Source organism: Rhinolophus sinicus, chromosome 3 (genome assembly GCF_057876585.1).
Source record: "Rhinolophus sinicus isolate RSI-liver-muscle chromosome 3, RSI-T2T, whole genome shotgun sequence".
Taxonomy (NCBI): Eukaryota; Metazoa; Chordata; class Mammalia; order Chiroptera; family Rhinolophidae; genus Rhinolophus; species Rhinolophus sinicus.
This window is the reverse complement of record NC_142503.1, coordinates 144662279-144676994: the sequence shown is the minus strand read 5'-3', so window position 1 is coordinate 144676994 and position 14716 is coordinate 144662279. Positions and strand designations below refer to the sequence as shown.

General features: G+C 36.3%; 1 protein-coding gene across 5 annotated transcripts in view; it reads left to right on the top strand.

The window, feature by feature from the left end:
• Positions 1–14716, top strand: part of ATP8B4 (ATPase phospholipid transporting 8B4 (putative)) — a 193373-nt gene that overhangs the window by 68653 nt on the left and 110004 nt on the right. For all 5 annotated transcript variants that reach the window (XM_074327761.2, XM_074327758.2, XM_019730670.3 and 2 more), the window contains one exon: positions 10627–10699. In XM_074327761.2, coding sequence (XP_074183862.2) covers positions 10627–10699 — 73 coding nt within the window. The remainder of the gene's footprint in view (positions 1–10626; positions 10700–14716) is intronic.

Below are 14716 nucleotides of genomic sequence, written 5' to 3'. Positions count from 1 at the left end.
TGTATGTCATACCACATTATCAGTAGACGCTTTAGTGTTTGTCCTGAACAGATAAGAACTTAAAATGTATTTATCAATAATACCATTATCATACCCAATAAAGTAGCAGTACTCCCTTAATAACATCTAATACTCAAAGATTGAAATGTATTTTGAAGGAAGAGCCAATAGGTATGCTGCTGTAATGGGTGTTTGTGAAGAGAGAAATCAGGAGTGGTTCTTGGCTGAGGTTCCAAGATGGCGAAAACTAGGGAAGGAGCATATTATTGTGGTGGTGGTTATTTTTTTGCCTGGACTGGGAGTCCAGTGTTCTATTGTGGTATTAGTCGTTCTGTAGAGATGTACAATGCGCAGTTGAAACTTAGGGAAGATGTCTCGTCTAAAAAAATATATTTGAAAACCATCTGACCACCTACGGTGAGAGTCCTTCTACATAGTGAAGACAGGAGCTCTGGGGCACTCTGAGGTTTGAAGAAGGAAAGAAGAGAAAAGGCTAGCTAAGGATTTGAGAAGGAGTGAAAAATGAAGTAAGAAGAAAACCAAAGGAATGTGGTGCTTTGGATTTAGGACAAAGAAAATGTTTGAGGGAGTAGCTAACTGTTTTGAGTAAAGCGAAGACTGAGATCTGACCCTTGGACTGAGCAACATGAAGAGATGTTGCAGTTGGAAGGATGAAGACAAAATCGTGATTGGAGAAAGCATGGGCGGTCAAGAAGTTGAGATACTGAAAAGAAATAAATAGCTCTTTTGAAGACTAGAAATAAAAATCAGAATGTACTATCCTTATAATGAAGTACTTTATAACAATAAAGATAGTCACAATACTTTAAAGTATACATTATTTTATAGTTTACAAACTACTTTCATAAATTTATCTTATGTGAAATTCACAGAGGTCATGATAGATAGGGGTTTAAATGTTAGGTGGGTTTACCCCATTTTAAAGACCTTAGTCTTATGAATGAAGAGGTATTCTGAGAGGTTGGCATAAGCCAATTAATGTAGGTCAAAGTGGGGATTTCCAATTTTGGTTAACTTCTTGCTGGCGTCTAATGGCTGACTGGGTGAGCTTGGATCCAAGTCCAAGTTTTCTGATTCTAATGACATGGACTCTTCTACTATGTGGCACCATTTTTGTCATAAATAGGAGGTCAGGATTGTTCTCTTTAAGAATGTAATGACTTTTAAAAAAATGATTCCAACTTCTGGTCCATTCTGAACAGTACTTTGTTTCTGCATGTATCAAGATTGTCCCTACAATGTCATCCTCAAAGGACAGACTCTTTACTATAAAGTTTTTGTTTAATCCGTTGAGTTTTTGTTTAAATAATCCATTAAGATTTTTCATTCATGAATTTGAAATACTACATTGAACTTTGTTTCTACTCATAATGAACGTGTCTAGGGTACAAAACTGATGGCTCATTGAAAGGAAGTATTCTAATAATTGCGAGCAATAAGATTTATACTGGTCTTGAGAAAAACATGAATGACATAATGATTGAAGCCTCAGAAAGCAGAGATAGTTTACTTATGACCACAAGTAAATCCTGATTGAAGTCTGTTGGCGCAATGTTAAGTCATGATTCTGAGAAGTCAAGTCTACAGGGACCAGAGTAATATAGTCCAGGCATATAGTTTTCTGATGAGCTCATTGTATAAGGGGACAAAGCAGAGAATATTTTGAGGAATGAAAGTTAATATATCCTTTATTAGACAATTTCTCTGGTCTATTGGTTTTCTCACTGGGCTTCTGATGACAGCTGTATGGCAAACAATCTAACACTGAAGTCATTGTCCGGAAGTACAGGTATTCTTCATTGCTGACTGGAAGAATATCCATATGCTCCAGGTATCAGAAGGCAAAGATGATTTAATTAGGGTTGTTGAAGAACCAGATTTATATTTTCCCATTAGTTTCTGGGTTCCTTGATAACCACAGTATGTATCCAACTGCACTTGGAGCTCTGACACTCAGCACAGTGCCTGGCTCAGAGTGCCTATTTTGTGTGTATGGTGGTCTTGAACTATTGATGAAAGGGACCTCACATGCCAGTGGGTGATGATTTAATTAAGAATTCTACCTACATGATGTTCTGTTTCAGAGGAACTCAAAATGATAACCCATTGCAACCTATTTTAAAGCAATATTTTACATTTTTCTTAAAAAGAGTTTAGGACTTAATATGACTGCAAATCTAGTAAATAAATAAACTCGTGATCTTCCAGTGATCTCTTGTGGTTATATTTTGTGCTCTAAAATCTGGAATGCTATTTCCAGAAAACTAGGTTCTCTACCCAGAGCAAATCAAATCATACAACCGAGAGATGCCTTTGCATTGTCTATGCTGGTATGACACTTATTATTTGGCACATTAAGCAACTAATATTTTTTTCTGGCTTAATAGACATTTGGTTCTCTCATAACCTGGCCCTATATAGGAAAATTGATTAATAATGTCACTAGAGGCAATGGGAAAACACAATATATCCAGGATAAATATAATTAATCCTGGAACCAAGGTATTCAGGTTTGATTCTCCTCTACTGGGAGCTATCTTCTTTTGGGGTGTTTTTCAAATAGAGAAGTTGTTATTCACTACTGGTCTGGGTAAGAACTATTCTCTTCTCAAAATAAAGTGAGGTGACTTAGATGAAGGGAATGGTTGATCTACTTAGGCTAAGGTGTTTACTTGAGCATTTTTTCATCAAAACATGTTCTTTCTCTAAGGAATATTTTAGAAACAGTGATTTTTCTTTTTCCCTATAGACACTCTTAGGACATTTGGGTAGCCAATAGTTATCTGTAAAGCATATATTTTTTTAATGGAAAACTACTGAAAAATTACCTTCTAACTTCATTTACTAATAATTGGAAAAAGGAGTAAATTGGATGACTCAAAGTTTTACAGATTTCCCCCCAAAAGTGTTAAAACGGAGGGGAGGCATACAAAGACTCATGGCAGCTGTTCCTATTGATTTTATAGAATTGAAATTGGAACTAGAGAAAAGTGAAATAGAATATTCCTTTTCAAGTCTAAGCTGATTACATGAACATGTTCGCAGCAAAATTGGGAAGTGGGCTCTCAGTTTGTGGGGGATACTCTGCTGTCCCACCCACTTCTCCCTTCCAGAAGGCAGAATGTACTTCCCCAGCTGCCAGAAGTGCTGCCTACATACAACCCTCCCTTGTCAGCCCTCTCAGGGAGTTGCCCTTGTCTGAGAAGAACTGTTTTGCTCATCACCCCTGCCTGCTGGAGTCGGACTGCACCCAATGGCTGAACATGCCAAGGTATCAGGTCTTGCTCCCTCCATCCAGCTCTGAAGGCCTGTTTCATCTCCAGAGCTCCCCAGGGACTGGCTGAGCCTTTGTTGTGACTGCAATAGCCCACTTCCTCCCTCTGCCCAACTGTGTTTCCTTCACTCCCCTACAGGCTTCATTTTAAGAGAACTGGCCAATAAACTTCCTATACACAGACTTCCCTCTGAAACTGCTACTCAGGAATCCAACATAGACCTAAATAACTGTTTTCTCCACAATCTAAGGTATTTCCTTCCGCATTCATATGAGAGTAGGTGTAACAGTCTTCCTTTGAAATGATTTTCTTCTGATTTCCTTGTGGTCTCATCATTGATTAGCCTCCTATTAATGGCATTCTACTAAGAATTTACAGAAGGCAAAGGATCTTAAGAGACTGATTCAGGAGAAGGGTTTCAGTTTAGGGAAACGATGAAAGAGAATATATTTTCTATACAATACTCAGTAGGCTTTTTCAGTTCAGGTAAAAATTAGTAAATGAATTAGTCATTCTGTTTTTAAAATAAGAAGGCTACATTGTGTGTGTGTGTGTGTGTGTGTGTATGTGTGTGTGTGTGTGTGTTTGCCTCCTAGAAATGCACAATAGGATCTATAAGGATTTAAATAAGTTAAGCAAGACAGCTCTAAGATTGATTACTATTGCTCAGCAAATTATTTAACTAAATTATCCATGCTGTGGGATTACATCTTTTATCATCTCCGCTTCTTCCCACCCTTTTCCGCTGGCAATATTGGTACAAGAGCATCTTCAGCAGCCGACCACAGACCTCCCTGTGTGATTCTGCCTCAGCATAAGCATTGTGCTATTAAGAAGGGGGGAAAGAGAGGGAAACATCTGAATTCTTCAAAATAAATAGATTCCAAAGATATGAGTATTATGCTATTCTCAATGTAATGAGATTCTGTTCACCAGTCTGTTAGAGGATTAGAGCCAGGCTGCACGTCTTACTCTAGTGTGGCTCTGACAGCAGTGGGATTGAAAAGAACCAGAAACTGCTGCTGTCCACTGAACATTTGTGTCATGGGACCATGACTGCAAATTGTCTTTAGATCGGCTAGTTTTAAACACTGAGAGTGTGCACTATTGCTGTGATCAAATCGCTTTAGTTCCTTAGGATCCATTCTTTTTCTAAATAGGCAATACATAAGTATCATAGAAAATAAAGCAAAAGATAACAATAAATATAGATTTATTAAGAACATGGGATTTGTAGACTCAGGTTCCAGTCCCAGCTCTGCCATTTACATGTGACCTTAGAAGAGTTTTCTTCTATTTTCCCTCCTCAGTTGGCCTTTAAAATATCTATATATAATGCCAAAAATTCATGCACTGAATATAATTGAAACTGTACAAAACAGTATATACTGAAACAAAATCTCTCTTCCGTCCCACTTCACTTCCTTCCTCTTGTGGCAACCACTGAACAGTTTCTTGTGTATCTTTCAAAAACTTTTCTATGCATGTAGAAACAGAGATGTGTGTAGGTGTATCTTTGCTTCAAAACACCATTAGAATTTTACCAAGCATATGCTGTGCTCTGCATGTGCATGTTTCAACCTAATACTGTAACTTAGAGAATATTGCATATCAGGACATATAGACCTATCTTATTTTTTTTTAGTGGCTACATTGTATTCCACTGAGTAGATGAGCCATGACTGAATAGTTTTACCACGATACATCTGTCTAATCTTTATTGGTGGGCATTGATGGTTTGTAATAGAGTGCTATTACCAATAATACTGCAATAAACATTCTGTATGTCCATCTTCGAGCACCTGTGTGATCAGTTCTTTAAAGCAGAATATCTCCATCAAAGTGTAGGCATTTAAACTTTTGATAGAGGTTGCAAAATACACCAAATATCTCAATTTCTCCATCTTAGTTTTCTAGTCTATAAAATGGGAGTGATAGCCTATGACTGTCTCATAGGATTGTTGTAAGGATTAAATGAGATAAAACACATGAATAGCGTTGTGAGGTATAGCAAATTAAAATATAGGATGTACAGTTAAATTTGAAATTCATATAAACAGTGATAATTTTTTAGTATAAGTATGTCCCAAATAGTGCATGGGATATACTTATACTAAAATTTGTTTGTTGTTTATCTAAAATTTAGATTTCATTGGGTGTCACTTATTTTATGTGGCAATCCTATACACGAGGGGATCAGCACAGTTCCTGGAATACAGTGAGCACTAAATAAATGTTGGTTGCTATAATTCTTATAATTATTTTATATTCATTAATTAATTTATCATTAATTCAACAAATATTTATTGCATGCCTACTATGAGCTAGGCATTATTCTAGGTCCTGAGATTACAATGGTGAATAAAACAATGTTTGTATGAGCAGAAGAATACTTTTGTTATGTTATAGACCTGACACAGACTTGAGATTAAAGAGGAAACCACACTCATTGTATGTGAATTGATTGATTGATCAGGGGAGGTCAGTGATATTGACCTACTTATTATCTTCTCTTTCTAATACCCCAGCAGGTCTACTGTAGCTTTTGAGGAAATCCTCTTTTCAGGAATCTATGTTGCTAATGGAAAATCAGGAGCATTAGAGTATAGAAAGGACGGCAGGAGCCTTGAGGAGCCCATTGCAAACTCCCCTTCCATCCCTTAAAACTTCAGCAATGGGCTTGGTGTTTTGCTCAAGGTAAATCCTTGATTTCTAGCCTCTGAGCCAATAGTTCAGTGACAGGGAGCCTGGTACGTGCTATCTCACTCTCAGACTTGCATGTGCTCAAGAAGTTTCTCAGCAAAGCCTAGCATCTCTTACGATGCGACGCCTCATCAGGAAGAAGCAGATTCAGACCAATTTATCAACAATTATTAGACACAGTTGCTATGTCTTACCACCTTTTCTCAGAGCTCAGATATTCTGATGTTTTGAGAGTAGATATTATACAGGCATACGTCATTTCATTGTGCTTTGCTTTATTGCGCTCCACAGATGTTGCATTTTTTCACAAATGGAAGGTAAGACCTGCTACCAGCAAAAAGAATACAACTCGTTTTACTGTGATATTCTCTTTCTTGTGATGGTCTGGAACCAAACTCACAATATCTCCGAGGTATGCCCATAGTTAATGAGTGTATTTAAAAAATTTTTTCCTCTCAGTAATTCTAGTCGCTATTCCATGGCAGTTAAACTCCATATGTTTTATGGTGCCTTTGGAATTTACATTTTATGAGTTCTTTTCTTGAATTTTGGCTTTGTATTTAGAGATTGGCTTTTGAGTTAACTAAGGTAAAAACTATCTTATTACCCCTTATTCTAGTTTTGAAAAACCTGGCTCAAAGAAGCATTAACTAGATTATGTCCGTTTCAAAACCTGAAATGAAATAAGCATATTTTAAAGTCTTTGAAGTTCTTGATTCAGTGCAATTAAGTGAATTAACTTGCTTTCAGAATAGTCATTTATCGCAGGAATCTCCACTAGAGCAGAAGGGCTTTCCCAGAAAAAGGTAAAAGCGAAGTTTGTTTGTGCCAAGTCTTTGTAGCTAAGTGTCATTGTTACAGCCCAGGAGGCCGTCCTGTGTCTCCCTCACAGAGCGATGATGCAAACTTGCTTTAAACACTCGCCGAGCCCTGAGAACAGCTGCACCACACATGGAGGGCCAGGGAGTGCCTGTTTTCATTGTTTCAGGATGATGACGAAATGCAATTACTATACAGACTAAAATCTTAGAAGAAGTCTAGAAATATTCTGAAGATGAGCTTTAAAGTAAATTTTCCTGTCTGCCTCTGCAGTCCTGCTGGTGTGTCTTTTATGTGTCATCAGTGGCAATAGTAGTGGACAGGACAAACAATATGGTGGAATTTAAAATATAGATGATTTAAATCTATTTAAATCTAAGACCTGCATTTATTTACAGGTCTTTGTTAGTTTATATTTGTTCAGGAAGTTTGGCTACTTCTTAGCTATGACCCTTAGTGTTCTTTGAAATACTTCTCTGAAGTTCTTGTTAAGTGCAGTTATAATTGCCTGGTAAGATAGAAGAGGAACTGACATTTAAAAAAAAATCTCTGCTCCGGTTGTATTATACACATTGATTGTTCTATAGGTATATATTCAAATAAGGGTATTAACCAAGGTATCACACACCCTTATAGTTTACCAATATCTCCAGGCCCTATTTCTTCAAAACTAATCACACCTGTAGAGTGTTACTTCCTCCTCTCTACAATAATTTATTTTGTACTCCTTCCTTTTACTCTTCATTCAGTTTTGGGTAACTTCTTCAAGTCATATGATGGCTTTCTATCGTCGTCTTACTTCATAGTGGTTATGTTCTCTACTTGGTAGGATGCACCACAAATACAACAGATGTGTCTGTGTGTTCATTGTGTAGCTTATTGATGAAGTAGTTAAATAGTGCTATGGTCAGGGTCAACATCTAAGGGATATATTCCTTGCTGTTTCTTGCCAGATTGTTAATTAGTTTTGAATAATATTTCTTTTGAGGACATTTCTCCAATGGTTGTATACCTTCACAAGCTATATTTTGTTTCAAGCTCAGAAAAAATTTGTGTCAGCCTGTATTTTTGGTTGGTAAAAGTTCTCCATGGCCCGTAGTCCACACAAGTGATATAGCATCCCATGGAATTTGTATGTACCATGTTTCCCCGAAAATAAGACCGGGTCTTATATTAAGTTGTGCTCCAAAAGATGCATTAGGGCTTATGTTCAGGGGATGTCATCCTGAAAACTCTACTAGGGCTTACTTTCCGGTTAGGTCTTATTTTCGGGGAAACACGGTACACATATTGGAAAGTTTTCAAAGATCTCAAATATAGTTTGTTAATCATAAGACTTTGGAGGCAAAATATGTGGAGAACTTATTTTTAAGGGAGAGTTTTCCATTACGACAGGTGGAAAGGAGTATAGGTGACCAAGAGTAGAGCTGGTGTTGGAAGATGTCTGGAATAACAAAAGGGCCTTTTGAGAAGAGAAGCTTGGAGAGACTGCTAGGAATATGTTCTGGGAAGAGAGCAAGCAGATGGCAAGAGAGAAAAAGAAAGAGGGTTAGAGTGAGATAAAGCAAGGGAGCCCGTGCTCATATATGGTTATAGGTATTTTCTGCTTTCTTGGCCTATTGAATAATATGAGCAGATTAATGGTCAGATCTTAACAAAGCATGGTCAAATGAATTATTTGAGTATTTTTCTGCTTTTGGAAATATTAAATAAGTTAGGAATTAGAGGTTAAAATACATGTAGGGGTACAGGTGGCTAGGAGGGGAATGGGCATGAGGATTTGGTACAAGGAAAGGTATTTTGCTTGGCTCATCACTCCTCTCTATGGTTCTGGTAGGACTTCATGTTTGCCATATCAGGTTGTTCCTATCAGGGATTCTTTGCATGCTCTGGGGTTTTGCAAATTTTTTCTTGAAGAGATGTTTTTCTAGTATTATATTTTCCCAAGTGTAGCAGTTAATTCAAGTAATTCCCATGGAAACCATCACACCTTTAAAAACACCTTTCCAAATGCTTTGGTTTTACAGGGCGAGATAGGATACGGAACTGGAGAAAAAGAAGTTAAAGAGAATTTAAGTAGGAAAATTCAGGTTTTTGTTTGTTCCCCCAAAGACTTGTTATTATCACTTTTCTGTGCAAACGTAACTGTCAAGGGTGCATTTTGAAATGTGTAAGAGCTCCTGTGTTCCCTTTTTCCCGTGGTTGATTTTCAATTTGGATGGAGGAGGTAGGATGCGGTCCTTCCTGGAGCTTACAGTGTACAGGTAGGAGGAAGAAGAGTTTGGAAATGAAACTTAATATCATCTCAGCTTCTTCTTGAAAGAGATGCACTTCAGGGCAATTCAGTAGCAGTGAAATTTCCATAAATAAAGACATGGTCTCCATCTCAGTCCCTTCACATCAGCTTTTATCTGAGATACTGTCCCCTGAGAAATGTCGCTAGCACTCCAAAGGAGGTACCCCAGAGGAAACAAACCAGCACATAATCCATACCTGTAAACATAAATAAAATGAGATTTAGAAGGCTTCCTAGGTTCTCCTGTTGTCGTTGAACTAGATAAAGTGCAGAAAAGTATGGCTTTGGAAAAATTATTGAGTTCTGGCTAGAGATGAAAATGCTGCAGTTGAAAACTTTCCAGAACAACATGTACTTGGACCCATATTAAAGAAAAATTTTTTGAGTGTTTAAGCCAAATGACCCAGCAGGGTTGATAGTGTGAGGCATATTTCACAGTTGTATAAATATTTAAAACTGTTTTCAAGCCTATAAAACAAGTAAATTAGGTTGTTTTTTAAAACTCCATAATGAAATTAACCTGCCCACCTTAGCTTGTTGGGGAATCGGCCCTATTCATCTGGTTTTCTCTCCTAAAAGGGAATCACTGAAAAAGATGTGTGATGCAGGCTTCCCACTCGGAAAACAGAGCTGGTTTAGAGAATAGCAGAAGGGATGATTAACATCACGTTATACTGCCACAGGTGGTCTGTTTTCAGATGGCCTGCTTTCCTAACTTGCCACTAGGGCCCCAACCAACTAGATACAATAAGCTTTTCATCATAAACCCCTTTGTGAGGGGTAGACTCAGAACTCCACTGTATACATGAATGTCAAAGAAAGCAGCACAGCTTCTTGGCAGTGTCCTTCTTGATTCTGAGCTGCTGGACCCAGCCATTAGAATGCCACTAAATCCGTCCTGAGCCATAGGGCTCTGGAGGATTTATAGTTGGTCATTTTCATTACATCTTCCAAGGCTTCTTTTATCACTCCTTGTTGTTCTTGCCCTTTCCAAAATTTATTCTTTTCCTCTTCATTGCATTTTAGCTATTGCCCCGAACCACTCTCCCTTTCCTCTGCCCGCTTCCTCACTTCTTGCCTTCAGTTAAACAGACTTTTGACATAATGGCAAAGTTGTTTCTACATTTATTAATAATAGAGTTTGCAAAGAACGTCAATGACTGGATTTAATGTTCTGGCTGAGGAAACGCAAGCAAGAGATAATAGCTGCTATGTAAAGCTGACACCATGGAGTGGTGGAAAGATCACAGCTAAGAGTCAGCCATCTTGAGTTTAGCCCCAAGGATGCTATTAATGTGCTGGGTACCCTTGGGCAAATCACTTGAGTTCTCTGGGTCTTAGTTCCCACATCACTTAGGTAAAAGATTTTGTTATGTAAGGGCCTTTGAATTTAGCATTCTAGAAAAGTGTTATCTGCTTCTTTTGTCTTATTAATATGATGGTCCATTGTGAATACATTCCCTTGATTCTTCTCTGTTCCTGAAAAAAATTAATTTTGTTTTTTTTTCTTAGACTGCAGAATGAAAAATGGATGAATGTCAAAGTGGGAGACATCGTTAAACTAGAAAATAACCAATTTGTTGCTGTGAGTATTTAATATTGTTTAAAGAATTTATCAGACTAAAATAGCACATGTACTGCAATATTTACATTTGAAAATTTAGTAAATCTATACTGGTTCAGAGTAATTAAGGAGGGAATACCAGGATTTATTTGTAAAATATATAAAATGTTTTAATTAAATATCTCAATTATAAAATGTTTTAAAAGATATATTGATTAATTACTTTCAATAATGTGGTAACTCAGATAAGACTGAGTGATTATCACCTTGTCTATCTCCTTTGGGATTTTATTTAAATTAATAGATACAAAAGATTTTCCAAAGTTTGATGCAAATAAGAGCTTTTGAAATGCTCCAGAGTACTTTAGAAACAGTTTGTTCCCATGCAATTGGAATACTATCCCTCAATAATGGAATTAATTCTGTTAATTTGCAGGATATTTGAAGAAAAGATAAGCTAGAGAAGGAGAAAACTTATGCTCCTTTCTGAATAATTGCAATCAGAAAATTTCTATTGATTGTTTTGAAATAATAAAATGCTGTTTATGAGATTTTGTTTTGTATATAAAATGAAAGGGCTAGAAAGATTAATTTGACCTAAACTCTAGTCCTGACAAGGACAGGCTTTGGCTCTCTCTTGACACATCAGGGTATCTCATCTAGTTTTTATCAGCATCTTTCTTGGACATCTTTCCAGAGAGGGCATTTTGTGCTCTAATTTCCCTCTTCATTATTTTCAGTTTTATCGCTTCAAGTCAGAGTTACTAGTGTATTATAATTTCTGTAAATAAATCCTCCTTTTAAAAAAACATGTGAGAAGTAGAAAGTTGGGAACTTTCAGAGAAAGGTTTTTTTAAACATTTGTCTGAACTGTATCGAAGTGGGAGCTTCTTGCTAAATTATAGAGGTGTAGCACACTACTTTCTACATGGAAAAAAGTAAATGGCCAGTGTTTATAAACAATTACTAATTTGTGGGGGTGAAATATATGGGCAGGGATTTTTTTTAACCAAAAAAAGGGCATATCCATGAGTAGATGATTATGATGGCCATTATTATTTCCCTCCATTCCTTCTCTTCTTTTTCACTATTTTTTACTTTACTTTCTCAAATAAATTTAATTATAAAAAAACAAAAATAATGCTATATCTAGTACATATTAGTACTCAACTTGTGTTTTTGGGATGCGAAATTTAAATTTTAAATAAAAATATTACCTATAGTCTTACACATTTTTAAGACTTTATTCTGATTTTTCTCCATGTCAGCATATTTCCCTCTAAGTCTACTCATATTGCGTGAGCTATTTTGGATTTGTATTTTTGGACTACAAAAAAGTAAGATAATATTATAGATGATAAAGAAGATAAAGGACTCCAAGTGTAAGAATAGCTTACAAAAATAAAAGGCCATCCAAATAAGGTGTTCCAACGAATTCTACAAATTTATCTTCCCTCAAGGATATGGAGCCACTATCGTGATATTCTTTCAGTATTGTAATTTTGGTTTTTGAACACCAAGAAAGCAAATCAAAACAAAGCAAAATGCTTTCTGTTTTTCATAGTTGTAGTCCAGTGATTTTGCAGTCAACCAGAGGAAAGAGTATATATTTGGGGATCAGAGTTCTGAATTCTAGTTCCAGCTCTGCCCTTTAAGCTCTGTGTGGCCATGAGTGTGGTGTTAAGTCTCTTGGAGCCTTGGGTTTCTTAATTAGCTGTGAGGAAGCTCTCACCATGACTTTGTAAAGCTTATGGACTTTACATGAATTAATTTAGCTCATCTCATGCTTGTGGGGCCAGAGATGACCTTTCCAGGTTTCTTGTTCATGCAAAGGGTCCGGTATTGCCCCCACACAGGGTGGCTGAAAAAATAGTGACACAATTATGCAAAAGTGTTTTGTAAACCCTTAAAGAATTGTAAGGCTTTTAGGTATTATCATTGCTTGAGGTTTTCCTTCATTTATTCTTTAATTCAACAAACATTAATGATGTGTAAGAAACCTGTCAGGGCCATGTCGTTGGCTCTGAGGAATGAAAGAAGTTCAGTGGATTCTTTTCAATTTTCCTCTGATTGGAGTATTTGTTTCAGATATCCATAAGGCAGATGCTTGGGCTTTTTTTGTTGCTGTGGAAGGTGGGGGAAAAGGCACTGTTTTGGGAAACACTGCTTCATTCTTGGGAGACATAGTTGAGTCTCTCCTGGCAGGGCATGGGAAAAGACACCAATAACTGAGAGAAGAAAGTACAAATGGAGGTCTAAAGAAAATGGTTCTGGTTGGAATTAATGATGTCTGCCTGGCCCACCTGTGAGTTCCAAAAATCTTGCTTTCCCTTCCCTAAGGAATGAATAGGTTTGTGTTATCAAGGCTCTTCCTCATCTATAGAGGAAGAGTCACAGAACCTGTTGAGGAAGAAGTTTTTTTCTGACATCACAATGTAACTGAAGCATACCCATTCTAGAGGGAATATGTGAAGAGTATATGCCATTCTTGAGCCAAAATGACCCATCTTCACTTTAAATGGAAAAAATATTTTTGAAAATTCACCCTGGTCTTATTTCTCATATTTAAATTTCAATGAATATGATAGCAATAGTGCTTCATGCTCTTTGGGTCGATGCCTCTCCTTCCTTGAGCTTCAAAGGATCATTTTAAACAAAATCCAAAATCCTCTCATTGTAATCATCTGTAACTGAAAATAGGTATGAAGTATAAAGATGCCTATTTGTACCCAGAGTTTCTTTTCTTCTAAAACTCGGTTTTATCACAATTTAGACAAAACATGCATACACACATACAGACCCTCTATTTTTGACTTGGAAATTTAAAAGCTTGAGACACTGAACGGAGTGGATTGATTTTAAATTTAGGTTTCAGAATTTAAGAATGGTGCAATTCTAATATTTTAAAAAACAAAGGTAAGAAAATTTCACAGATTTGGAATGCCAATTGTACATTCAGATATAGGCAGAAAATTGTTGGGCTAATGTGTCAAAATATATTGCCAAAATTTTAGTCAATTCTTTTTAGACATTCAAATCTTCAGAATTTCATAAAAACCCTTATTTTATTTATTATTCTTTATTTTTTATTAAAGTATAATTGACGTACAATATTATATGAGTTTCAGGTGTATAACATAGTGATTCTATATTTATATACCTTGTAATGTGATCACCACAATATGTCTAGTAAGCATCTGTCACTGAAAAAAGTTATTAAGATATTATTGATTATAGTCCCTGTGCTATACATTATATCCCTGTGACATTTATTTTATAACTAGAAGTTTGTACTTCTTTTCCCCTTTCAGTTTTTTCACCCATCTCTTCATTCCCCTCCTGTCTGGCACCATCAGTTTGTTCTCTGTATCTATGAGTCTGTTTTTGTTTTGTTTTGTTTATTCATTTTGTTTTATATTCCAATCCACGTATAAGTGAAATCATATGGTATTTGTCTTTCTCTGTCTGACTTATTTCACTTAGCATAATACTCTGTAGGTCCATCCATATTGTCACAAATGGTGAGATTTCATTCTTTTTTTATTGCTGAATAGTATTCCATTGTGTGTGTATGAGTGTGTGTGTGTGTGTGTGTGTGTGTATCACATCTTCTTTATCCATTCATCTATTGATGAATCAGCAATTCTACTTCTGGGCATTTATCCAAAGAAAACAAAAACACTGAACACTAATTCAAAAAGATATATGTACCCCTATACAAATAATATTGTAGCATTATTTACAATAACCAGATGTGGAAGCAAAACCCTTATTTTAAAATAAAATTTGAAATTTGAAATAAAATGACAGCTTCCCAATATAGAAAGCTACCAGAATTCTAAAACTGAATTGTGATAGGTCATTTCCAATGCTCAAATGGACAGCTACATAAAATGACTTATCTCTGTGAGAGACCAACTACTCAGTCTCTCAATGTTTTTTCACTGTCTTTTACCACATTTCCTATTCTCTCTTGCCCTCTTGCTCAGTCCCTGCTTTATTTTCTCTTTTCCTTACACATCACCTTTTTCTTTTTTC